The sequence below is a fragment of the Pelobates fuscus genome, chromosome 2, assembly GCF_036172605.1.
Source record: "Pelobates fuscus isolate aPelFus1 chromosome 2, aPelFus1.pri, whole genome shotgun sequence".
Lineage (NCBI taxonomy): Eukaryota > Metazoa > Chordata > Amphibia > Anura > Pelobatidae > Pelobates > Pelobates fuscus.
In genome coordinates this window covers 63,563,075-63,590,255 of record NC_086318.1, presented here as the reverse complement: position 1 = coordinate 63,590,255, position 27,181 = coordinate 63,563,075, and the positions used below count along the sequence as shown (strand labels likewise).

The window sequence follows — 27,181 nt, the reverse complement described above, 5'->3', positions numbered from 1 at the left end:
GCGTATCTATCAGTACCCGTCCATCAATCCTGCAGACAATACCTTCGTTTCCATTGGCAAGGCCGTCCCTGGCAATTCACGTGCCTCCCCTTCGGCCTCAGTTCGGCCCCTTGGTGTTTCACCAAACTGCTGAAACCCGTGGTCGCACATCTTCGAGCTCAAGGCATTCGTTGCATTATATACCTGGATGACCTCCTTCTGTTCTGCTCAGACAGACTCAGACTGATACAACACACATGCTACACCACGGATCTCCTATCATCCCTGGGCTTCACAGTGAACTTTCAAAAATCAGCTATCTCCCCATCACAAACAGTTCAATTTCTGGGATTCGAGATAGATTCCACCTCCAGCACTCTACGGCTACCGACGGCAAAAATCTCAGCCATTCGCAAGGAATTACGCAGGGCCATCCGCTCCCACACCATTCCACTCCGCACCCTCGCACGCATCGTAGGGCTTCTCTCGGCCTCCATTCAAGCTATATTTCCAGGTCCACTTCACTACAGGGCAATGCAACGCCTCAAAGCTTCCTTTCTCAGGGAAAACCCCTCATACGATCAGCCGGTCCCGATGACAGAGGAAGTCAGAGACGAACTCAGATGGTGGCTGGACAGCATGGAAGCATGGAACGGCCGAGCCATCTTCGGGAAAGCTCCCGACATGATATTAGAATCAGACGCCAGCCTCTGGGGATGGGGAGCGACGAGCGAAAATATATCGACAGGAGGTGCTTGGACATCCCAAGACCTCAACTTACATATAAACTGCCTAGAACTCCTAGCCGGGTCTTTCGCGATCCGAAGCCTAGCAAAGGACAAGTCGGACTGTTGCATCCTACTCCGGATGGACAACATTTCCGCAGTCCGTTACATCAACCGCCTAGGAGGAGCCCGCTCACGTCTCCTATCAGAAATAACAAAAGAAATTTTCGACTTTTGCCTACCCCGCAACATCTCCCTCACGGCGGAATACCTCCCAGGAGAGACAAACCTCACGGCGGATTGGTTCTCACGCCACTGGCGGGACACCAGCGACTGGAAACTAGATCCACAAATCTTCAGCTGCATTGCGGAACGCCTAGGTCCACTCCACTTGGACCTGTTTGCGTCCCGCAACAACAGACAAACGAAATTATACTTCAGCTGGCTCCCGGACCCGGAGAGCGCAGCAGTGGATGCATTCCTACAACCTTGGCCGATCACAGGAGCCTACGCCTTCCCTCCCTTCGCCATGATAGCGAGGACCATACACTATCTGAAGAATCAGCAAACCTCACTAGTACTCATCACTCCACTATGGAGGGGACAACCATGGTTCCCAGATCTCCTAGCTCTATCATGCCACGATCCCCTTCTACTACCTCATCATCAATACATTCTAACAGATCCAAAAGGCAACCCTCATCCACTAATCCTAGACAACCATCTCCATCTGGTGGTTTGGACGCTTTCAGGGGCTCCTGGCAAGTCGGCGAACTATCGCAGGCTGCTAAAGAACTGCTATGGGACTCATGGGCACCCGGAAACAGAAGATGCTATCTATCCGCCTGGAATTCCTGGTCCACTTGGTGTCTGGAACGGAACTTCGATCCATTTACGGCCCCTGTTTCAGCCATTTTGAACTTCCTATCTCACCTTTTCTCATTAGGACGTTCTTACAGATCACTTAATGTAATTCGCTCAGCTATTTCAGCAGCCCACGTCCCCATACAAGGGATTCCAGTTGGCAAAGAACCACTTGTATGCCGACTCCTGAGAGGCATTCGATTACAACATCCCCCAGGGCCCAAATACTCTCAATTCTGGGACGTCGACGTAATCCTCCGATTCCTGAAAGACTGGCCAACTAACGACAGACTCTCCCTCCGTCAATTATCAGCAAAACTCACAGTCTTGCTCTGCCTGGTCTCCTTCCGCAGAGTGTCAGACATACGAGCACTGGACATAGACGCTTTTTCAATCTCTCCAGAAGGAGTTACATTCCGGATATCTCGCCGCACTATGACGGACTCCACATCTGTGTTTTATCCTTTCTTCCCTACAGAACCGCAACTCTGCGTTGTCTCCACACTACAACAGTACGTGGAAACCACCCTACCTCTTCGGTCTACACCATCAGGTCAACTCCTAGTATCATACGTCAGACCACATGTCCCCATCACTTCCACCACCCTAGCAAGATGGGTTCGATGGTTACTATCGCTAGCCGGTGTGGACACTACATTCGGAGCCCACTCAGTACGCGGAGCAGCAGCATCCTCAGCCTTCATGGCGGGTGCCTCCTTAACGGATATCCTACGCTCCGCTGATTGGTCCAGGGAATCGACATTCCGCACCTTCTATTTCCGTCCGAATTCCAGTGCTGCCATGTCTCTGATTCTACAGCGTTAAAAATGCAAAATATGAAGCCTCCTGTCATGTGATAAAATTGAAGATTATGCTAGCGCTAGTGTACTTATAATCTTAATTTTAATAATGACAGGAGGCGAGTATTTTCCCACCCTTCCCACCCGGGAGGAGGGGAACTACTCTATTCATACTCTAATCATACTTCTCTACATTTCTTCATTCTTCTGTTTTCTTCATAACTCCTTGAATCTTATGTTCATAAGGTAGTCACTGTTGTCATTAGCCTATTTAACTACTAGTAGTCTATACACTGAATATACAAATTAAATTATTGCAATGTAATCCGATGGATCACTGTCATGACTACAAACAGTTTCAAGACCGGTGCCTAACCTTTCTCATATTCTCTTTTCAGTTTAAGTGTGAAAGAAGTTGGAACATCTACGGCATGACCATAACGATATTTCTCATCATATAAAGACCAAGCATCGGAAGTTCTCCGGTTGGTGCCTGTTTTTTCTTCCTAATCAACCCAAGAAGTTCATCATTCCCGTTGGATTCCATTACGGATGTTCGTTACAGACTTTATGACTATTTTCTTCCCTGTTCCGATGTTCGCTTCCGAAAGAGGGGGAGGAGCCTGTTGACTGAAATAATATACTCCCTATTTGCATTTTGATTGGTTAAAACGTTTATTCACTTTCTTTACTGCTATGGAGTTTTAGTAAAGAGAGTAAAGCAAAATACTCGCCTCCTGTCATTATTAAAATTAAGATTATAAGTACACTAGCGCTAGCATAATCTTCAATTAACTGCTAGTTTTGATATATTTTCAGAAAAAAAAATGTTAAGTGTAACAAATATTTAGAACACCTTATTCATAGCTATCACATAAAATTAAAAAAGAGAAATGGAATATTTATGCACAGATTACTATTTACTTATGCCAGGGGTGCCCAAAAGGTAGATATCCAGATGTTTAAAACTGCAACTCCCATGTCGCTTTGCATGACTTTAAAATGGCAAAACATCATGAAAGCTGTAGTTTTAAAACATCTGGGGATCTACCTATTGGGCACCCCTGACTTACACCTAAACAATCCATTGACCTATACAAAGGAACTGCTTTTTACGTAAGTTCATTTTTAAAAATATTAAGGATACTAAATTGCTAGAGGTTATACAATACCCTTCGTCTTGCAAGCCTTTCAACATTTTTGGAAAATATCAATTGAAAGGACAATTATCAGTCTTATAATGTATCATAGGTATATGATTGAACACTAAATATCTGTACAGAATCCAACAGTATAATGATAAGAGAATTGCCACAACATTTAATTATCTGGCTAAAACAGGACATCATGTTAAAGGGACACTAAACTGCCCAAATACAAAATAAATAAAAAATTGCAGTTTAGTAGTTATATCTCTAATAACTATATACATGCATTTAATTACCCATTTTTTCATTGGAGTTGTATCTAAAAAAAAAGCTTGAAAGAAATGCAGATCTCTTGTCTGCTACCTTTGCAAGCCCTCCTCATCTAACCTATCCAAGACTTTCTATGGCTGCCCAATCACAAACTTCCCAATGCAGTTCAATGAGAAGTCTTTGCAAGGCTGGTGCTCTGGGCAATTGCTGCCTCTTGAGTTCAGTGCAACTAGGCTAAACAAACCAGGAAGTAACAGGACCTGTTTTATGTTTGAAAAGCCAGGGGGGTGTAACTAGCCTAATTTATAAAAGTGCCAATTTCTATAGAAATCTTCACTTTTTCCAAAATGAAAAAATAGTACACACCCTTTACACATAAAGCTTTTTAGCAAGCTAAAGTTCATTTTGGGTCTGGAGTGTCCCTCTAACTATATGAGGTTGTGATATCTTAGTTGTACCCTGCTTGGTGCTATAAATGTATGCACAAGTTGTAAAATCCATTGAGAACTATGCTTTCTCAAATCGAAAGACAATGCACTGTTAAAACATATTTCAACTAGTCTGTTTAGTGATGTGAAGAAGAATGTAATATGCCTACAAGTTTCATAAGAACATTTTTCTTTTACAGCGCTAATTAGCAGAACTAACATTAACGTACAAATTGTCTCAACTACTATTTATGCAGTCAGTTGGTAATGAAATTAAAGACATTACTCAGCACCTCATAATGACATTGTTAAACGGCAAGCTCATTTTTTAAGTCTGGCCAAACAAATTTCTAAAATAATAGCTTAGCATAATGCATAAAAGCTTAAGGATTAATAATAAATTTAATCGACCAGAGTAACTTACTGTACAAAAAATTATTAAAGTATATAAAAAAAAAAAAAAAAAAGCTAATCTCGTTCCAAACAATTCAGGCTGCAATATTTCTTTCTTGGTTGTATGAAAAAAAATAATAGTAATTTGTTTAAAAGAACACTATATTAAAAATATATATATTAAGACTGCTGTGTCTGTGTATTTTATTTTTTTAATTTAGGCTTTTAGGCCCCCTTTTTCTATTAAAATTCATTTTAAAAAACGTACTTTACCTGAATGCAGTCAAATCCACCTAATATAAAGCTTGAACATAGAGAAATACTGAGCAGTCGGACAAGTGATAGTTCAGCTCACCATTCATTTAGGTCACGCAGATACATTGCAATAAATCTGCAGCTGGTACCATCATGCTTTGTTTAGGGGCAGACTGAAAACCCACACTGCCCTTGGGCAGTTGGAGATCAAGGCCCTCCCTTGCAGTGCAAAGATTTTTGGGTAGACAGGCAAATATGCATTTTGCTGCACACCCTTCACATTCCTCACACTCTTCTCCCCATTGATCGTTCTGCCCAGCACTCAGAATTGCTGTGTAAAAGCTGCACAGTTATGACTTCCACACCTGCAGGGCACCCAGACAGGGTGTGATTTACTTTGAAGGGGTTATTCCAACCAAAACACTGTTTTTGCGTGCATGCTTCCTCTTTCAATTAATGCACAAATAATATATTTAATGGCAAAGAGTCTTGGGAGTGCGCATGCTTAGAGGGGGCGGTTTGTTGCAACCAGATCCCACTGAACCCAAGGAGACCATCTCCCAACACAAAAAAAATTATAGTAACAGGAGGGTGGTTAGAATATGTAAATTATAATTTATACATTATATGTGTGTATCTGTGCATGTGTGTGTATATGTTTGTGTATCTCAGTTTGTGTGCGTGTCTGTGTGTAGGTGTCATTGTGTGTATGTGTCTGTGCTTATATATGTGTACATGCACATTCAAACACCGACACTACATATGAATACAACCCTGCATTCAAACTCCAGAACTACAAAAATACACCACGGCATGCAAATGGTAACAGTATATAAAAGCACACAACTGCATTAAAATGCCAACACTACAAACAAATACACACACACATGCATTACAAAAAGAAAAGTCCTTAAATTCAAACACACAGACAATGTTTACACATACAACCCTGTAAGAATAGGGAGATGGTAGATTCCTAAGCATCATGAGAGGGGGACTCAAAAAGTTTCTTACACCAAGGCCCTCTCTACATTAGGTTAGCCACTAGTGTTGGAGAGTGTAGGGAGAGGAGTTGAACCTCTAGTTAATTTTTTTAAGGATTTTGTAATTTTTATAAAATAATTTCTATGACCATTCACATATCCAATGCTAGATGAGCAAAATATTGAAACAGAGAGCATTCTAAAAGCATTACAGAGATCATATAGACTGCGTCTAAGAGAATATGCAAACTGATAAGACAGGGTTACTAAATTTCTATGATTAACTAACCTGTACATTCTCATCATACGTCATTAATTATTTCTATACATGATGAATAGAGAGCTTGCACTGAGAAGCGAAATTCCCTCCCCGTCTCACACACAGGGTCTTCCCTTTGATGTGAGCTTTAATTGGCCTCTAAAGTTCTGCCAGTGAAGGGTTATTATAAAAAAAAAAAATAATGCAACTTTTATAAAAACGCCCATTCAATACAGTAAAAATGACACTGCAAAGCCCATTTCTAGTTTATTTTCGGTCTTGTCAGAGACACGCCAGTCAATAGCCAAAAGTCTGATCATTGTCTCACCTATCAGGCATATTAATAAGTAATGTCGTTAATAAGTAATGTAATTTTATACGCCACTAAAGCACATACGCTGGCAGCACCATAGGATCTGAAGTACTTATAATCATAAAAAGTACATTCTTATTGGATTTTGTTTAAATTTACAATAACCTGGACAGTTACTTTGCATTCTATACACTAGACTTGGCAGAAGGCCACTGCCTGGGGATACAGCCTGGATTTCAGATAGTTTGACCCTTCACAGATAGTTTGTCTTTTTTAAAGGGAATAGTCTTGAGAACTCAAATTAAGCAAAATTGCTAACTTGTAATAGATGATGATTATGAGAAACTGCACTGTTTATATTTTGCAATTTCAATGTGTACTAGACATGCAGACACATGGAGCATCCAGGAAAAATAGTTTCTTCTTTCTTTTTTTTTTTTATAATCTTTATTTTGATTTTATCATCACATCTAAAATTTGACATGTATATGCAAACATACCATTCATAAGACAAAATTCAAGACATAACTACATAACACCATCCCATACATAATACATTGTGACTGAGTGGAATATTGACTGAACTCGTAGAAAGGAGCATTTACCTGATCTTAATAGTTTAGTCTTTTAAATATCTTACAAAGAAATAAGAAAATTCTAAAGTGCAAACATTACTGGTTTCTTACAAAAGTGCAAGGGCTTTCTAGAGACCTTTTTCTCTTAGCAATTTATTCTTAGCCGATGAGTTATTTATCCAGCTTATACCATGTTCCATGTTTAATTGGAAAACTAATTGTCTTACCCACTGCGTATATTTAATTTCTATAGGTTGTTTCCAATGTATCGCTATAAAACTTTTAACAGCTATAAAACAATGTGTGACCAGATAATTTTGAGATACTCTAACAATCGACCAACCCAAGTATAATATTACTACATTAGGAGTTTTATCAATTTCTTATCCATATTATATAGAGTACTATAAACCTAATCCCACATTTTTTTTTAAAATTTTGAGCATCTCCACTATATGTGCATGTAACTCCTGACCGCTACCATACATCTCCAACATATCTTTGAAGCATTAGGATAAATCTGTTTAACCTAGTTGGTATGATGTACAATCTATTACATACTTTATAAAAAGTTTCTCTGAGTGAAACATTGTGGGCATTTGTATTTACTCTAACAAATACCTCACCCCAAACACAAGGAGCAATTTTAATGTTAAGCTCTGTTTCCCATTTTGTAAAAATTTTAGATCGTTTAGTCGAGACATTGACCGAACTAACAAATAACACTTAGATAAGATTTTTTAAGTTTCTCTTGGATCAAAAGCTTGCTTCATATATCTGGCATTTTTTTCTTTTTCCCTTCATCAAAATACTTACACACATATGATTTAACTCTCAAGTAACTAAATATTTCAGATTTCGGGAGATCAAATTCTAGAACTAAAGATGCAAAAGATTTAATTTTTTCCTCCCTCATAATGAAATTCACAACCTTGATATTTCTTTCGCTCCAAAGATCTAATGTTATATCATCCATAAGAGATTCTAATATCTCCAAATCCATGAAACCATATATTTTACCATTATTTTTCATCCTTTTTCTTAACTTAAACCATATTGAGAAGATATGAGTTAAAATCGTATTAGTTACTTACTTCAAAAAACAAAGTTTGATTAGATTTCTTCTATTCAGTTATTTAGTTTCCAATCTAAACCATCATGTTTCCCTTACTTCCTTTTTTAGTTAGAATTTGCATGTGGTAAAATATACTAGCTTTAACCCATTAAGGACACATGACATGTGTGACATGTCATGATTCCTTTTTATTCCAGAAGCTTGGTCCTTAAGGGGTTAAACAACACTCACCATGAACACTTACTTTAAGCTACTGAGTCGAACGTGTTTATAAATGTTAGTTGCATTGAATACTTAAAAGTTTACGCTATTCGAGAACCTAAACAACTACTAATTTGTTACTTTAATTAAAAATGTGCCTGACAATCATTTACCACAACCTGTAATGCAAATATTCAATATTGTACCCTGATGTCGCTGTTGTGGCGCACCAAAGCTTGTGATTACTCTTGTGCACACAAAAAATAAAGAATAATAAAAAAAAAAATATATATATATATATATATATACATATACTAGCTTCATAATATTTTTTGATGTTGGGGAAATTTATGCCACCCTGGCTCGGGCTATTAGTTAAATGATTTAATCCAATTTGGGGTTTCTTTCCTCTCCACACAAAGTTTCTAAAACTTCTTTGGACAAGCTCTAACCAGCTATCTGGTATCTTCAATTTTATCATTTTAAAGAAATAGGTCCACTTGGGGAGTATATGGGCATTAATAATATTAACTCTTCCTAACCAACTCAGCATTAAATTATTCCACTTTTTTAAAGTTAAATTAGTTGATATAATAATTCTCAAAACATTTACTTGACTATGATTTTATTTATTTTGATCGAAAGCAAAACACCTAGATATTTAAAACTCCCCTTGGCCTCCTTAAAATCATACATATCCAGTATTTGTTTTTTAATATGCGGATCACAATTTTTAAACATAGCCACAGTCTTATCTAGGTTTATTTTATAGTTGGATATCTCACTAAAATGAAGTATCTCTTTCATTAGGTGGGCAAGAGGTGTAATGGTTCTCTGCATCCAGTGACAAGGTCAGAAGGGGATGCCCAGTACCCTCTCCCTAATCCAGTATGTCAATCAAACACCTTGTATTTAGACTTGCCTGTCTGGTGGGAACAAAACCAATCTGATCTTCGTGGACCAAGCTCGGTAGCACTGTCTTTATTCTCTCTGCTAAAGTTGCCGAAAACAACTTAGAATCTATATTTATCCTGCCATTGTCCCTTCGCCTCAGACGCTGTTACCACGCAGTCACATACAGCCGATCGGTCCGTCAACCCCACAGACCCCACCTCCCGATGCATGAGCACATCGTCACCTCATCCGACCCCGACTGTGATATGGTTTCAATTATTAAATCTATTTGGTGTCCAGCACCAGCCTGTGTCCATTGGGCAGTGAGATTTCTGTGTATACTTAATGTGCATGCTCAGTGTGTGTTTATCTCAATATGGTGGTCTGGGTATCATGTCCCTGTAGTTTAAAACCTGCAAATTAAAACATATCTGTTTTACAGGAAACATAGAGAAATGTTGGAAGACTAGTGCACATGTTTCCATAAGACTATCTGATTGAAATATCCAAGTTAAACTAGCCTTTAGGGCAGTGATGGCAAACCTTTGGCACGCATGCCACAGGTGGCACGCCGGGCCCTCTCTGTGGGCACGCGGCCATAGGTTCGCCATTAATGCAGAGTAGGCACCTGCCTGCCCAAAACGGCAGGCGCCAACTCTGCTTCCGGGTCAGGAGGCAGGGGGAGGGATCTGTGAAGCAGCTCCCCTGTCCTTCCGCGCGATGCTGTGTGGAGCGTTGCCGCGCGTTACCATGGCAACACTCCCCACAGCATCGCGCGGGAGGACAGGGGAGCTGCTTCACAGATCCCTCCCCCTGCCTCCCGACACGGAAGCAGTGGTTACCACCACCGGACCACCAGGGATGGCTGTGTCCCCCATCCTTCATTAAAGGTAAGCAGGAGGAAGGGGGGATACAGATTTAGTGTACTTTTTTTTTAAATACGTTAACCCCCCTACAGCACCCGTACCCCCCACACACAGCACCCCTACCTCCCCACACACAGAACCCCTACCCCCCCACAGCAGCCCTACCCCCAACAGTACCCCTACCCCACACACAGTACCCCTACCCCCCCACACACACAGTACCCCTACTCCCCACACACACAGTACCCCTACCCCCCACACGCACAGTACCCCTACCCCCACACACAGCACCCCTCCCCAGCACCCCTACCCCCCACACAGCACAGCACCCTTACCTCCCCACACAGCACAGCACCTCTCTCACACACACAGCACCCCTCATACACACACACACACACACACATACAGCACCCCTCATATACACACACAGCACCCCTCATACACACACAGCACCCCTCATACACACACACACACACACAGCACCCCTCACACACACACAGCACCCCTCACACACACACAGCACCCCTCACACACACACACACCCCTCTCTCACACACACACACACACACAGCACCACACAAACACACACAGCACCACACACACACAGCACCCCACCCCCCACACACACAGCACCCCACAGACACACACACAGCACCCCACACACACTTACACAGCACCCCTCACACACTTACACAGCACCCCTCACACACTTACACAGCACCCCTCATACACTTACACAGCACCCCTCACACACTTACACAGCACCCCTCACACACTTACACAGCACCCCTCATACACTTACGCAGCACCCCTTATACACTTACACAGCACCCCTTATACACTTGCACAGCACCCCTCATACACACACACACACAGCACCCCTCATACACACACAGAAACAGAACCCCTCATACACACACACAGCACCCCTCACACACACGCACACAGCACCCCTCACACACACAGCACCCCTCATACACACACACACAGCACAAATATATTCAGGGCCAATATAAACCATTGTGTAGAAATCTATTCACAAACCAGACTTTACATAGGACATGAGGCCATGCGTTTAGACTGGAAGAAGGAAGATTTCGTCTAAGGTAAAGGAAATGTTTTTGTACTGTAAGAACTATCAGGATGTGGAATTCTCTGCCTGAAGAAGTGGTTTTATCAGAGTCCATACAGATGTTCAAACAGCTACTAGATGCATACTTGCAAAAACAGAATATTCAAGGATATAATCTTTCAATGTAGGGTAATAACTGCTTGAGCCAAGGATAAATCTGACTGCCATTCTGGGGTCAAGAAGGATTTTTTTTCCCTAGCTTGTTGCAAAATTGTACTTTAAACTGTTTTTTTTGCCTTCTTTTGGATCAACAGCAAAAAAAATGTGAGGAAGGCTGAACTTGATGGACGCAAGTCTCTTTTCAGCTATGTAACTATGTAACTATGTAACCCCTCATACACCCACACACAGCACCCCTCATACACACACACAGCACCCCTCGTACACACACACAGCTCCCCTCACACACACACAGCACCCCTCACACACACACACACACACAATCAACCCCCACACACACACACAACACCCCCTCACCCCTCCCCCACACACACAGCAACCCTCAGACACATACAGAAACCCTCAGACACACACAGCACCACTCACACACAGCACACACACAGCACCCCCCACACACACAGCACCTCTCACACACACATACACTACACCCCTCAATGCAGTATGTGTGTGTATTCAGCAGTCTGTTTGTGTGCGTGCATTTAGCAGTCTGTGTGTGTGTGTGTATGTATTCAGGAGTCTGTGTGTGTGTATGTAATCAGCAGTCTGTGTGTGTGTATGTATTCAGCAGTCTGTGTGCGTGTGTGTGTGTGTGTATATATTCAGCAGTCTGTGTGTGTATTCAGCGGACTGTGTGTCTATGTATTCAGCAGTCTGTGTGTGTATGTATTCAGCAATCTGTCTGTATGTGTATTCAGCAGACTGTGTGTGAGTATTCATCAGTCTCTGTATTCAGCAGTCTTGTGTGTGTGTGTGTATTCAGCAGACTGTGTGTATGTATTCAGCAGTCTGTGTGTGTATGTATTGCATTTGTTGGAGATACTAATAAATATAAACTTAATTTTATCTATTTATATCATTATTTAAAATTTGTATCATTTTACTCTCTGTTGTTGTGTTCTTTTAAAACAAAAGATGTTAATTAGTTTGGACAACAGTACGAGTTGTTTTTTCTAAACCTAAACCTCAGTATCCAGGTTTAATTGCCGTGTTGGCACTTTAACCCCTTAAGGACCAAACTTCTGGAATAAAAGGGAATCATGACATGTCACACATGTCATGTGTCCTTAAGGGGTTAAGGAAAAAAAAGTTGGCATGTATTGCGGTTTGGGCACTCGGGCTCAAAAAGGTTCGCCATCACTGCTCTAGGGCAAGGGTAGGCAACCTTTGCCATTTCAGATCCTGTGAACTCTCTCTCTGCCAACTGCCGTACATTGATCCTGCAGCAGCTCTGAAGCAGAGATACCTCCCCAGGGTCTTTTCAGACCCTGGGATTCTCCCTGAAGCTAGGAGGGAAAGTGCCAGGCAGTGTGGGTGGGGAGGGCAGTGATTTTTAAAAATGACAGTGGTAACACGCTCATGCTATCGCAGCATTTAAAGGCATTTAAAAAGCTATTAGCAGCACTCACTTTGAGCACTGCTCAAAGCTCTGCACTGCATGACTGCATAGACCAACATGTGATCCTTAAGTGGTTAAGCATACTGATCCCTGATTTTTTTTTATTTAGATTTTTTTTGTATTTGTTTTATTTAGTGGCTGTACCCTAGCAATTAATCATAGTCTCGTTAGGCGCCATGAACAAAACACTGAATCATACACAATCAAACCAGCTTGTCCATTGTTTTGTTTGGCTGCTTCATTGATCGGTCATTTGGCTATATGCAGAGTTACAGAATTCAGAACTACTTACTGATTGCCCAAAAGTTGGATGAATACAATTCTATTCACCAAATGAAAATTATAGTGAATTCAAATGATTCAAAAGTGATTTATTTTTTTATTTTTTTTAGTTAAATCAAGCAATTTTGTTGTAGTGGTCATGCCCCTGCAGTCTCTTTGCTCTGTTTTTATGACGTTTAGGAGTTAAAACACTTTATGTAGCCTTAGCCACATGATAACTGGCTGTGAATTTAAATTTTACAACCAAGAAACCTGCACCATCTACTGAATAGGTTAATGTATTGCAGTTTGAAATGGAGTGGTTTAGATCTGGATGCTTTTATTTTCAGCTGGTAAATCACATTTTGACCTAAAATTAAATTATGAAAGAAAAAGGGCAGTTTTTCGAGTAAATCTGATGCATTGTGGGTATGTTTTGTTACCATGTGATATTTCGTTTTTCATTTAACCATGTTATTACATTTTGAAACACTGATAAAAATCTTAGTATTCCACCTGTAAAAAATTAAATTTAAGTTTCAATTGTTTTTTTTCCCTGCATAATGTTATTAAACAATTTTGTCTCCTTAGAAATCATCAAGCTTGGGGTGCTTCAAATACTCTTTTGGCTCGCTGGCTTCCTTCAGAATATGAAGATGGAATAAGTGAACCAAAGGGCTGGAATCCCCAATTTCTTTATAATGGATTTCATCTCCCTCCAGTAAGAACATTTCAAAACTAGCAGAATGATTCACTAAACAATGAATTACCAGAAATTCAACAGATATTTGCACATCTTAAGCCAAAATAACTGATCTGAAAGGTTAGCTGACTTGGAAAATGTTTCCACTCAATTTGGTTGGAATTTACTGGTAAATCCCTGACAATTCATAGTTTATGGAAGAACCATGTTTGATATCTTTAATTATAAAAACAATAGACTTATGCATTGGTGTTAAATTAATTACAAGTAATGGAAATGTTGGGAGGTCAGCGATTTGCCCGAATTCTGCAACTCAGAAACATCATATAGATGTATCATAAAATAAATAAGAGCATGAAAGGGCAATGGACAAGCTATTTAATTTACCTCATGGTCAATGTGACGAGACCAATGTCGCCACATTGTATTGGAGGAGCCTGGTTGCCCGGCTCTTGCCCTGTGACTATGGACCCTGGGAGATTTGGCCCGTTCAATTCAGTATGATAGGAGTTATGTATTTTTGTATCCTTTTGTGTTTTACTGGTAACATGTGCTCAATGGAGTCTGCCTCTATCCCTGTATATAATTGGATTATTTTCCCCATTGTCTCCAGGATAGAGGGCTCTGTAAAACCGGTTTGGGCCAGATAGCCATGCTGCCAGCCAGGCCCCAAAATATACTTTATTAACTTCTGAACCCCTGGTCTGATTCATGCCATTTTTTGATATGTTGTTCCCCTGAATGGATTGATTGTGGATATACATATATACATATACATATACATATTTTTTATGTGAATGTGATGTATATTTTAGAAGTTATGAATATGCTGTAAAATCTGTACTTTTCCTGCCTGTGATAAATTACATTAACACATTGTGTTCAGTAATTATATCACAGGCAGAGGGGAGGATTTTATGTGTTTGTGCTGGGTGTGTTTTATGTTTCACTGTACAGGATTGGTTACATGTTGTCCCTCCCTGTGGGATGTCCCCTTGCATGGGGACTTGCATAAAAAGTCTGTGAGTGTTAATTAAAACAGAGCACTGCTTGACCCTCAACACGGAGCTCTGTCTCGTTCTTGGGGGGGATTCACTGCATGCTGATAGAGACTGATTGCCAGGAGTGTAAGCCGCTTGGGAGCTTTTCCTGTTTGTCTGCTAGCAGCTATTCGTGAGGTTCCAGTTCGGGAGTTTGGTGCATTCACTTGTATTCAATTCGGGAGTTTGGTGAATATCGCCTAAACGGATTTTAACCCCTTGTCTGCTGAAACGGTCCGTTACAGTCAATATTACCCCCATTTTAGTATAATATCTGCTAGATAGTGAGCAGCCAGGTAGCAAAGGTCCCCTTTGACATTTTGCAAGCTATCACTTGTCCCTCCATATCCCACCCATGGTCAGTGAATGAAGACAGAAATTAAATAATGCGGGCTAGATAGGTCAATGTTCACGCCCCTGCCTGTGGCCAGTGGGTGAAAGCTTGTTAAACTTGTTAAAGTCCACTCCAAAGCACCCTCCCATGGGTGGTGGATAATAAAACAGTAAGGTGGAACATCCCATTGTTCTCTCCAGCTACCACCCATGTGTGGCAGTTTCTGTTTCAGTATTATTGAAGTGGTTACAGATGGAAAAAGGAGGAGTGGACATGCTATTGTCTACCACCTAACATGTTGGCCCCTTCTCTCTATCTACCTCTGTGGGCAAGGGGCCAACTAGCCAGCCACCTAAGAAAATGGCCCTCCCTCCCTCTTAACCCTAATAATAGTGATGGAGGCAATACATGTAACTCCTGTAAACAAAGGCATCAGAAGAATCATGTCAGAAGTCTTCTTTCTTTTCAAATCTCTTCTGAATAAACCATAATAACTCGGTGCCACATCACATGAAAAAATTATAACAGGATAAGAAAAATGTACTGCAAAAAAATATCCAAGAGAGAGCTGTAAGGAGTCCACACAGACAAAGCTTTTTATGGTGGGTAAAGGCTTTAAAAAGTTTTTACCATGCTTTGAAATGTCAGTAGAGCCATCTGATTGGCTGGTGTGCAAGCCAACCAAAAAGAGAACTCTGGCTCTAGGACTTTGGGATGTGGGGAAGGAAGGGCGAAATTTTGGGGGATGGACACTGGCCTGTCCACCCAGCATTATGCAATTAATTTGTTATGTTTTGAATTGCCCCCTCACCCCCCGAAAGCAACCTATGGATTGGGGCTTTGGGAAACAATGGGATGCCCTTTCCCTATTCTTTTATTACTCCTCATTTTCTGCCCCGCTCATCTCCCATGGTTTTTTAATATAGTGACCTTTCCATCCCCATTATTTAAGTGCCGTCCTCAGCCAAGGCCCACTGCTTGGTTTCCAGGAGGGACCAGGGCTAGATTTCATCACAGTGGACATCTGCTATTGCATTTACATGCCATTTTGATTTGCACATATAATATTTTCTTTTTTTATTAAGTATACTAAACAGTGTATTCTAATGAATGGAACATTTAGGAAAAATTGTTGATTTAGAAATCTATCCAACTGAGCTATAGTGACAGTGTGACAATTTTTTCCAAAATTTAGCAATATGTTTAGTGAATACCTCCCTGAGAGTTTATTTACTATCCAGTGTAAATGAAAAATAAATTAGGCTGAAATAGCAAGACTGTGAATGTAACTTGTGTTCTAAATCTAGTTTCCAAGTCATTATATTTTACTATTTAGAGAATAAACTTCAAAAATAAACCTTACAAAACTTGGTAGGCAATGTTTGGCACTCCAGATGTTGTGGACTACATCTTCCATATTTCTTTTAGAGCCATATTGCTTGAAAAGCATCAGTGGAAATGGAGTCCACAACATCTGACGTGCCAAAGGTTGCCTACCCTTGTAATCTAGGTTCTATCTGGCAATGCTCTTCATTGTACATACAGTCAAGAACTTTAGTAGAACAGAAAAGGTACATAAAGAAACACTGTAGTCCATGTAATAATCTTATTGAAGTTGTTATAGTGCCTAAAGTAGTTCCCCCTTTGAATTTGCTCTGAAAATGTTTTAAAACAATTAGAGGCCTTGTCATAAGTAAGTTGTTACTTCCTGGCTCTTATACTCGGACATACCATGACAACACATGCACAGTGCCATTACGGCTTGCCATAGAGAATCATTGCATTCGTGATTCTCTGTGACAGGATTTTGATTGCCGATCATAGCAAGTGCATTTCATACTCATATGGTCCCCAATTCTCCTCTATAAAGAGTATTGGACTGTCATCCTGTAGGCACTCCTCCAGGAGGACATCACATAAGGAGGAGTCCACATCAGTACAGAGGAAGACATGGCACTGGAATAAAAATAAATAAAATTGTTCATTTTTTATATTTCAATTAGCTGGGGACTGTGAAACTATAATGTTAGGAATACAGATTTGTATTCTTTACAATATAGTGCCTCTTTAAGAAAGAAATGAATCATTTTAGCATTAATGTAAATAATATATGATGCAAGTTTCCTATGTCACAAACAGAACAAAAGGTTTTTGAAGTTTGCAAATTAGTCATGCAAATTTAAACTTGAAAAAACTATTAGGAATAATATCCTATAACTTCATAGTTAGTGGAATGGCCTGATGGTTGCCTCTAATATATATCCGAGGAAATATATTAATAGGAAACTTTGCTATTTTCTTTTCTGCTGTATTATGGGAATTGCTGGAACCACAGCACATAGACAAATGGAAGCAGCATAACTCTCGGAGGCTTAATTTCAGCAGATATATTTCTAAACTGTTCTTTAGTGTAAAATTACATCTTCCGTGTGCTATTTTAATGAATCAATGAAGGTCATTTAAAATCAAAGGAGGGAGTACGGAAGTGTATAGCATGTCCTTAATTTGTATATATCCTAAGAATTTGAAAGATGAAATCTACAACTTGTAAAGTAATTGCTAATAATAAAGTATCTTGATTCATGAAGATTTTTACTGCAGAGTTATTTACCAATGTAAAAGTTTAAATTTCAAGACAAGAATAGCCACACTGAAAACAGAACTGACTTGGAGATTAATATATATATATATATATATATTTTTAATTTGGGCAAAATTTTGAAGTTCACTTTGAATTCCGGGTAATTCAATAGCTGAACTGAAAATATGAATGAATTGGATAATGTTTTTTCTATTCAGTTTAGGTGGTCCAAAATATGAATACAATAATAATAAAATTATGCCTTTCTCCTTGGGAGTATATCTAAAACCAGATTGCAAAGGCTGCAAATCTCTTGACCTTTTCCAGCCTTCCCCTTCTAATTCAGCCCAAACCTTCTGTGGCTGTCCAATCACAGACTTCCCAATGTAGTTCAATTAGAAATCTTTGCAAGGCAGGAGCACTGGGCAATTGTCTGACTCTTGAGTTTAGCTCCACTGAGCTAAACAACCAAGAAGTAATAGGACCAGTTGTCTAATTGACACCTAAGGGGATTTCAGATGGTTAATTCAGAAAAGTGCTAATTTCTATTTAAATGTGCACTTTTTTGTAAAAGAGGACACACTCTTCACACAAAAAGCATTTTGCTTTTGGGGTTTGGTTTGATTTAAGCTGGTTGCTTTAAGCTGAAGTGGATTTGTCACTTAGACTGACCCTTAAGGTATGAGATATATTACTAGACAAACCAGTCATCCATCACTGATTTCATAAATAATGTCAATAAGGCATGGTTTAAGAATATAATTGTTAGTGTAAGGCATCTTTTACATAGATGAAAGTGACCCATGGGATTTTGAGGACATTAAATCATAAAGGGACACCCAACCACCAATGCATATCTAATTGTTATGCTGTATTTATTTGCATGCAAATTTTTTGTTTTTCACAAAAAACAAACAAAAACATGTTTTTAGAATACTGTGCTCCCTTCCTGCTAGTCACTGCATGTAGTGTGGCCGAGCCACAGACTGCAATAGAGGAGATTCTGTATGCCCTACTTAATATGACAGGAAGCTGCTCTTTGCTATCAGTGAGCACTTTCTGCCAGATTGGGTAGAGGAAACAGAAGACCCTCTCACCCTTGTCTGTGTCTCAGACAGGCTACATGGAAGATGGTGAGCAGGCAAAGGGGGGGGGGGGACCACAAAGGGATGAGGGGGCACACAGAGGGCTGAGGGGGTAAAGAGGCACAAAAAAGGCAACGGACAATGACAAAGAGTCACTGAGGGGCTGGGGAGAAAAAGAGCCATACATAGGAACTACAAAAGACAGCAAGGGACACAAAGAAAAAAAATGTTTTGTTGGGGGTGGTGCAAGTAGCTCTACTTACCTAGGGCACAAAATAGTCTTGCACCGGCACTTGTTGGGGGCAATGTTGCAATATAAAACAGGTGCTATTCTGGGTGGAAAGTGTTAAAATATGTTTTTTGGTTTCCATGTTGGTTGGTCTTAATTTAGCATGTTGTCCCAGACTGGCACATGTTTTTGTCTTGATAAAATAAGCTGAAGAGTAAATATAAATTTAGCTCTCTTTGTTGTAGGTTCGAGAAGTCTCTAAAAAAATTATTCATGCATCCAACAATGCCTCCAAGCATGATGATTTATATTCTCATATAATAATTGAATGGGGACAATATATAGACCATGATGTTGCCTTTACACCACAAAGTATAAGTCGAACCTCACTCACAATGATCTGGCAGGCAGACTGCAAAACTACATGTGAGAATCAACCTCCGTGCTATCCTATAAAGGTAATTGAGCTATAATCTATGTTCATTTAAGAATGATAAATACTTATTAATTCGTTTGGTTGATACATTCTTTTTTTTAAATAATTTTTTTGTTAATGGTAATAGTATCTCTATTGACTTAAAATTCCCAAAGCTAATATCTACATGAAAAAAACTTACTGTTGATTAGCATATTTGTATGCAGACCATGAAACTTTGTGTTTATATCAAGATTAGACAGAGCCTAAAAATAGACATTTAATTACTGAATATTAATTATGGATTTTTTTATTCAGTCATAAATTAGATGATAAACATTTATAATAACTTGTGTTTGTCAAAGACTAGATGGTTATTTATTAATTTGTAAACCGTGGTGAACTGACAAATTAATTGCAAAACAGCCCAGTTTAAAAAAAAAATTGATTGCAAGTCTTTTTTTTCAACTCAATTTCTATTTCACTGCATTTCATAGATTAGTGAGTGGTCACAAGAATCATTTCTTCAAAAACAATCTATAGCACATAGGCTATACAACAACCCACTTAGAAGCTATTTATAACCTACATAATGTTAGTGTTATAGGGAGGTGTGAAAATTGGGATCCAAAATCCAAAAAATGATTTTTGTGGGATCCAAAATGTCCCACTGCTTACTTAGTTCAGATATATCTCAATCTCTCTTTGATTTCTCTGCCTTTTGCTTGTATGTGTAACACTTGCTTGTATTTGAAACTCTTTTAATGTTTGTGTGGGTATGTGTGTGTAGACCTGCTTTTGTATGGAAAGTGGGTCTCTGTCCCTGCTCTTTGTATATCTTTTTTCCCTATCTATGTACTGTTTGTTGTGTGTGTATGTATGTGTGTGTGTGTGTGTGTGTGTGTGTGTGTGTGTTTGCACTTCTTTCTTTCTCTTTCTTATCTTTCATGTATTACTGTCACTCTGTATTTTCTGAGAGTTATGGGTGGTATATTTGTTTTTGGGTAAGGTAATAGCTTCTCACTCCATCCCTTTCAGAAGAGATAGAAAACAAACAAACAAAAAAAGAATGCCGAAGCTTGTGTGTCACAATTCCAAGGAGGATGTGCTATTGTTGCAACCCCATCGTTTTAAAATTCTGTAATTTTCCTTTGATAAGGGTTATACTGAACATTTTAATGTATTGCTTTCTTTCATTGCAATTCGTTTTAGATCTTGTATTATGCTCATCAGCATTACCAGTTATCACCCATATAATATATAAATTATTTGTTTTCAACCTTATTTCATTGTTTACTCCTTTCATATGCTGGAGTAAACCTAACTGTTACAAATAGTTGATTAAATAGACCTGAGAGTGAATAAATAGAAAGCAATAACACCAAGTGGTTTCAGCATTTGGGTAAAAAACTAATGATTTGCAAACTATTTATTGTTTTTCTCTTAAAGGAAAACTATAGTGAATGCTGTCAGGAAAAAGCAGTGCAAGAAATGAGGGTTAATCACCCAAACTATCAACCCAGTAGAAGGGACAGAAGGGAGCTCACAAGGGCCCAGACCAGCAGTTAGAGAAATGAGGCAGGAAGAGGCAGAGACAGAAAGAAACACAGTGTAAATAGCAAGATCACAGGAGGAAAACACAAATTTGCATGAAAAAACTATGTGCGAATGTGGCACCAAAACCAGCCTAAACATCCGGGAAAGAATGCGTGAATGAATCCGCAACCCGAACAGAGCCATAAAATCAGATTCTGCAGAGGAAAAAAGCAAGGTGAAATAAGCCAGAGGGGTTACCTCAAGTAACAAGGGAAAAGGAAGAAAAACTTTTAGCTGACCTGGGACCCTGAGCACAGGATAAAACACAGTAATATTGCAAGAACAACCAAAGAAATAAGAGACAGAAAATAACAGTCTAACAAAAGCAGTACAACTAGAATCTCTAGAGACAAATAGGATGGGACTATTATACTGGGACTTGGTATGGGAGTGGCTTATATCACTATGTATATGTAGCGGAGAGCCGATCTTGCACAGCTATTCTCCACTAGAGATTCCAGTGAGGCTCAGGAACAAGGTGATGTTAAGTCCACAGGCAAGGTTTCCAGCAGGTAAAGTAATACAGCAGTATCCCCATCGCAATCCCAATAACTGGACGACACACAGTTTCAGGAGTAGTCTGACAAGCTTTATTCCACAGTTCCTTATAAAGCCCTCTCCCATGCAAGGGAGGAGGTTCTATCACTTAAGACATTATCCAATCTCTAAGTAGTAACCTCCCACAGATCTCCTCCCCTCCTCTAGCATCATAATCCCCTTATTGTGTACACAGTTTTCCCCGAGTTTTGGATGTACCCTAAATACTTGGGGTACATCCACAAATCCAACATCCCCAGATAGCTCTATTCTGGGGGACCAACATACTTAAAAATTAGCCCATTCGGATGAATGGTTCGTGAGATATGGGGTTCCAAAGATTTGACCGACCGCATGGGTAAAGTATCCGAAAACAGTTCCATGCATTTTGGCCCTGCGGTCGGTCACAAACAAGGGAATGAAAACAGGCGAATTGCCTGTGTTATAGAGCCTGGAGAGGGTTTGAATGAATTCCCTTGTTTATGGGGCTCTTTCTACCGAACGGCGGGTCATTCGGTAGTTTCCATACGAATTTCTGGAAGTATGGAGGTCTCAGCGGTGTTTGCCTAGTCAAGTGTCCGATTTTAGTTCCAGACACTCGACGGCAAAACACCGCTGTTCGGTAGTTTAAGATGGCCGCCGCCACGTGTTTGTTTCCCGAATGGCGGCCACCCAGAGGACAAAGACCACACTGCACTGATTGCCAATTACCTGTTTGCAACATTGTTGCAAACGGTAATTGGAGGCACACTCATTCCTGGGTGGTCTGGTTGTTCGGTAGTTTCATTCCCTTGTTTTATTTGAATGATTCTACCGAACAACTAGAGGAATACAATTCTTTACATACATTTAACTGTCATTATACCCGGATACCATGCTTTCTATACATGTACATACACATTAAACCAGCCATATGACCAAATACACTTATTCTCATACATGTCGTGGGACAGCCCGGTACCAATCCGCTACACTGCTCCCCCTTGCCCACAAGCCGGCATACACAGTCTGATCCAACACGGATCGGCTTGGGGATGTCCGGGGGCTCACGGATCATTTCTCTAAGTCAGTTTGTCTTGACAACCCGTCAGCATTTCCATTCTGCTTACCCGGCCGGTACTGGATATTAAAGTCAAAAGGCTGTAGCGCCAAACTCCAGCGCAGCAGCCTGGCGTTGTCTCCAGCCACCCGGTTCAGCCAGACTAACGGGTTGTGATCCGTGAGCAAGGAAAAGGGCTGTCCATATAAATAGGGTTGTAGCTTCTTTAGGGCCCACACCACAGCCAGGCATTCCTTTTCGATGGCGGCGTAGCTTACTTCTCGAGGTAACAGTTTGCGACTGATGTAAGCCACTGGATGTTCCCCGCCATCGGCCCCGACTTGACTCAGTACTGCCCCCAATCCAAACATAGAAGCGTCTGTGTGAACAAGAAAACGTTTAGTTGGATTGGGAGCTGCCAAGACAGGGGCATTTATCAGTGCATTTTTCAATTGTTGGAATGCCTGCTCACACTCCGGGGTCCAGTTTACTTGGCGGGGAAGGTTCTTACGGGTCAGGTCAGTGAGGGGTTTGGCCAGGGCGCTATAATTGGGAACAAACTTCCGGTAATACCCTGCTGTCCCTAGAAACGCTAAAACCTGGGTCTTAGTCCTAGGGGTGGGCCACTGGGCTACAGCCTCTACTTTGGCGGGTTCGGGTTTTTGTTTACCGCACCCTACTCTATGTCCCAGGTATTGTACCTCAGCCATGCCGATACTACACTTGGCCGGCTTCAAGGTCAGACCTGCTTCCCTTATCCTATCTAGTACAGCTCCGATGTGAGCTAAGTGTTCCTGCCACGTATTGCTAAAAATAGCAATATCGTCCAGGTAGGCACATGTATAGTCCTGGAATCCATCTAGGAGTCGATCCACCATCCTTTGGAAGGTGGCTGGGGCGTTTTTCATCCCAAATGGCATGACCTTAAACTGGTACAAGCCAAATGGGGTGACAAAGGCCGACTTCGGGATGGCGTCTGGGGCCAGGGGGATTTGCCAATACCCTTTACACAAGTCAATAGTGGTGAGGTATTGGCCCCTGGCCATTCTGTCCAGTAACTCGTCTATCCGGGGCATCGGATAGGCGTCAGATACAGTCTTCTCGTTCAATCTCCTATAGTCCACGCAGAAGCGGGTCGTACCGTCTCGCTTTGGTACGAGGACTACAGGAGATGCCCAAGGACTGTCTGAGGGTTCAATCACCCCCAGTTGGAGCATTTCGTCGATCTCCTTACGCATGTTTGCCCGTACCGCTTCTGGAATGCGGTATGGCGTCTGGCGCATGGGTAGTTGCCCTGGGGTCTCGACCCGGTGAGTTGTCAGAGGCGTGTATCCAGGTACATTAGAGAACGTGTCGCGTTTCTCTTCCAATAGTTGCTGTACCTCGATCCGCTCCTGTGGGCTCAGCCGATCTCCCAGCGTAACCTCCCCTAAATCTCCGGACAGCTGCCCATCCCCCAGCAAATCGGGGAGGGGTAAGCTGTCAAACTCTTCCGTGTTAGGGGCACAGATGGCGGTTACCTCCTCAGTACGCTCGTGGTAGGGCTTCAGCATGTTCACATGGAGCATGCGTCGCCCCCCAGTCCCTGTGCAGGGGCCGATAATATAGGTGGTATCGCATCTTTGCTCCACCACCTTATATGGGCCCTGCCAGGCGGCCTGTAACTTATCATGTCGGACAGGTTTTAAAATTAGTACCTTCTGCCCGACCTGAAAGCTACGGTCCCTGGCTCCCCGATCATACCATGTACGCTGGCGGGTCTGGGCCTCCTGAAGGTTTTCCCGTACCGTCTTGGTCAACGCTTCTAGGCGGTCCCGAAAGGCCAACACATATGGTAGGATGGGAGTGCCATCTGTGCTCCGGTCTCCCTCCCAATGCTCTCTAATAAGATCCAATGGGCCTCGGACCCTCCTTCCAAACAATAATTCAAACGGGGAGAACCCTGTGGATTCCTGCGGCACCTCCCGGTATGCAAATAGGAGGTGCGGCAGGAATCGTTCCCAGTCCTTGTGGGTCTCTGCGAAGGTTCGGAGCATCTGCTTCAAGGTACCATTGAATCGTTCGCAGAGCCCGTTCGTCTGGGGGTGGTAAGGGGCGCTGATGATAGGCTTAATGCCACAGATCCTCCAGAGGTGTTGGGTGAATTCTGCGGTAAACTGGGTACCCTGATCCGAGATAATCTCCCTGGGTAATCCCATCCGGGAGAATATCCGCATGAGGGCATCCGCGACCGTCTCAGCGTGGATGTTGGTCAGAGCCACTGCCTCTGGATACCTGGTGGCATAATCTACGACCGTTAAAATATACCGTTTTCCTGACGGGCTAACTTTATTGAGGGGGCCTATCAGATCCACCGCTATTCGGCTAAAAGGTTCCTCTATTATGGGTAAGGGGTGAAGTTTAGCCTTCCTGCGATCCCCCCTTTTTCCCACTCTCTGGCAGGTATCGCAAGTCGTGCAATATCTGCGTACTTCCTGGCTAATCCCTGGCCAGAAGAAACTCTGGGTTAGTCTGTACCTGGTGCGACTAACCCCTAGATGTCCGGATAGCGGAATATCATGCGCTATCCGGAGTAATTCAGCCCGGTACCGCTGTGGTACCACTAATTGTCTCCTCGCTATTGGGTCTAACCCCGTAATCTGTTTGGTTGTTTCCCTGTATAAAAGTTGTTTATCCCAGATAAACTTCTCTCCCTCCGCCCCGGGGGAACCCGTGCCAACCTTGTCCCTATACACCTGAAGCGTGGGGTCTGTTGCGACTTCAGCTACAAATTCATTAGGTGGAGCCCAGGGGACACATTCTAGAGGGGGGGTAGGGTTGCTTACCTGGACCTCCGGCAGTGTGTTGTGGTCCTGGGTGCGGGCCTGTTGTCGGGTGACTACAGGGTTGACCTCTCCTGTGGTGGGTGACTGGGGCTCAAAAGCAGAAGTGAGCCTCCCCAGATCGTTCCCCAATAAAACCTCCGCCGGTAAATGTGGCATCAACCCCACCTCCACTTCCCCTGCCCCCGCTCCCCAATGTAAATGTACCCTTGCTGTAGGTAGCCGGTACACTGCTCCCCCAACTACCCGGACGGCAACAGTTTTGTTCAGTTTTGCCTGATCTGAAATCAGGTGGCTCTGTACCAAAGTGATGGTGGCTCCCGAATCTCGTAATCCCCGGACTGCTGTACCATTCAGATATACCGTCTGTCGATGGTGCCGTAGATTATCCACATTGGCCTGGACCGGATCTGCCTCGTGCAGTACCTCCCATTGTTCCACAGTAGTAATGGGGACTGCGGAACCATATGGGGTGGTGACTAGGTCCTGGTAGTGGTGGGCTGCGGCCGCCCTGGGTGGAGGTGGGCCTGGACGAATCCAGGTGGAACGGTCCCGTAGCTGTGGGCATTCCCTTTTATAATGTCCCCACTTCTGGCAGTGATGACAGGGGCCAGCGGTGGGTTGTCGGAACCGGGGCTGTGCAGCGGGTGGTGGAGGTGGTGGTAGCGGTCTCGGTGGAGCTGGGGTGTAGTTGTTTCCCCCGAATGTTTTAAAGGTTGCTTTTGGAGCTGCAGGTTTTTGTGACCTGCGTGCATCCAGGTAGTCATCCGCTTTCCTAGCCGCCTCGGTAAGGGAAGTAGGGTTTCTGTCCCTTACCCATTCCTGGACCTCATTGGTTACTCCCTCATAGAACTGCTCCATCAGCAACATTTGTATTACATCCTCCATAGAACGTGCCTTGCTAGCTTGCACCCACCCGAGCGCTGCCCCCTGTAATCGGCATGCCCACTCTGCGTGCGAGTCCTTCTCTGTTTTCTTTAGATCCCGGAACCTCCGCCGGTATGCCTCGGGTGTTATAGCATACCTGGCGAGTATAATTTCTTTCACTTTACTGTAATTCCTTATTTCGTCATTAGGTACAGTCCGATATGCCTCTGCTGCCCTCCCGGTTAACCTTCCGGCCAAAATAGGTACCCAGTCCTCTGCGTTAATTTTATGCAGTGCACACAGTCTTTCAAAGTCTTGCAGGAAAGCGTCTATATCTTCCTCTGCCTCCACATATGTTTTAAAAGCCTGGTATGGTATTTTAGGCTTACCTTCCTGTGGCACATTAATTGCAGAGCTTTGTTCTGGTGCCTGTGTCCTTAGGATGAATTCTTGTACCTCGGCCATTGTCCTGGTAACAATTTCTGTTGGGGGGTTTTCCCCATAAAAGGATAGCCTGAACTGAACCTGCCTCTGGAATTCCGATCCTTGTGGTGTTCCTCCCGGCTCCCTCTGTGCCGGAACTGAATCGCCCTCCATTCTGTACTCTGCCATGAGTTCTGTAACAAGTACTGCTTTCTTCTTATTGCTGGCTTGTATACCCCTTGCCTCTAGGAGGTCCTTTAGCGTGGAGCGTTTTAGCGCAGAAAAATCAATCTCCATCCGTACTCCATTTACGCTTGTTCCTCTGTGAGTTTGGATCCCACTGCTGCCACCAATGTAGCGGAGAGCCGATCTTGCACAGCTATTCTCCACTAGAGATTCCAGTGAGGCTCAGGAACAAGGTGATGTTAAGTCCACAGGCAAGGTTTCCAGCAGGTAAAGTAATACAGCAGTATCCCCATCGCAATCCCAATAACTGGACGACACACAGTTTCA

General features: G+C 42.1%; 1 protein-coding gene across 3 annotated transcripts in view; it reads left to right on the top strand.

Annotated features, from left to right (window-relative positions):
- The window catches only part of TPO (thyroid peroxidase), a 211,446-nt gene that overhangs the window by 32,312 nt on the left and 151,953 nt on the right, over nucleotides 1–27,181 (top strand). For 2 of the 3 annotated variants that reach the window (XM_063442213.1, XM_063442212.1), the window contains exons 6-7: nucleotides 13,589–13,718; nucleotides 19,215–19,427. In XM_063442213.1, coding sequence (XP_063298283.1) covers nucleotides 13,589–13,718; nucleotides 19,215–19,427 — 343 coding nt within the window. The remainder of the gene's footprint in view (nucleotides 1–13,588; nucleotides 13,719–19,214; nucleotides 19,428–27,181) is intronic. The other variant, XM_063442214.1, reaches the window with a different exon arrangement.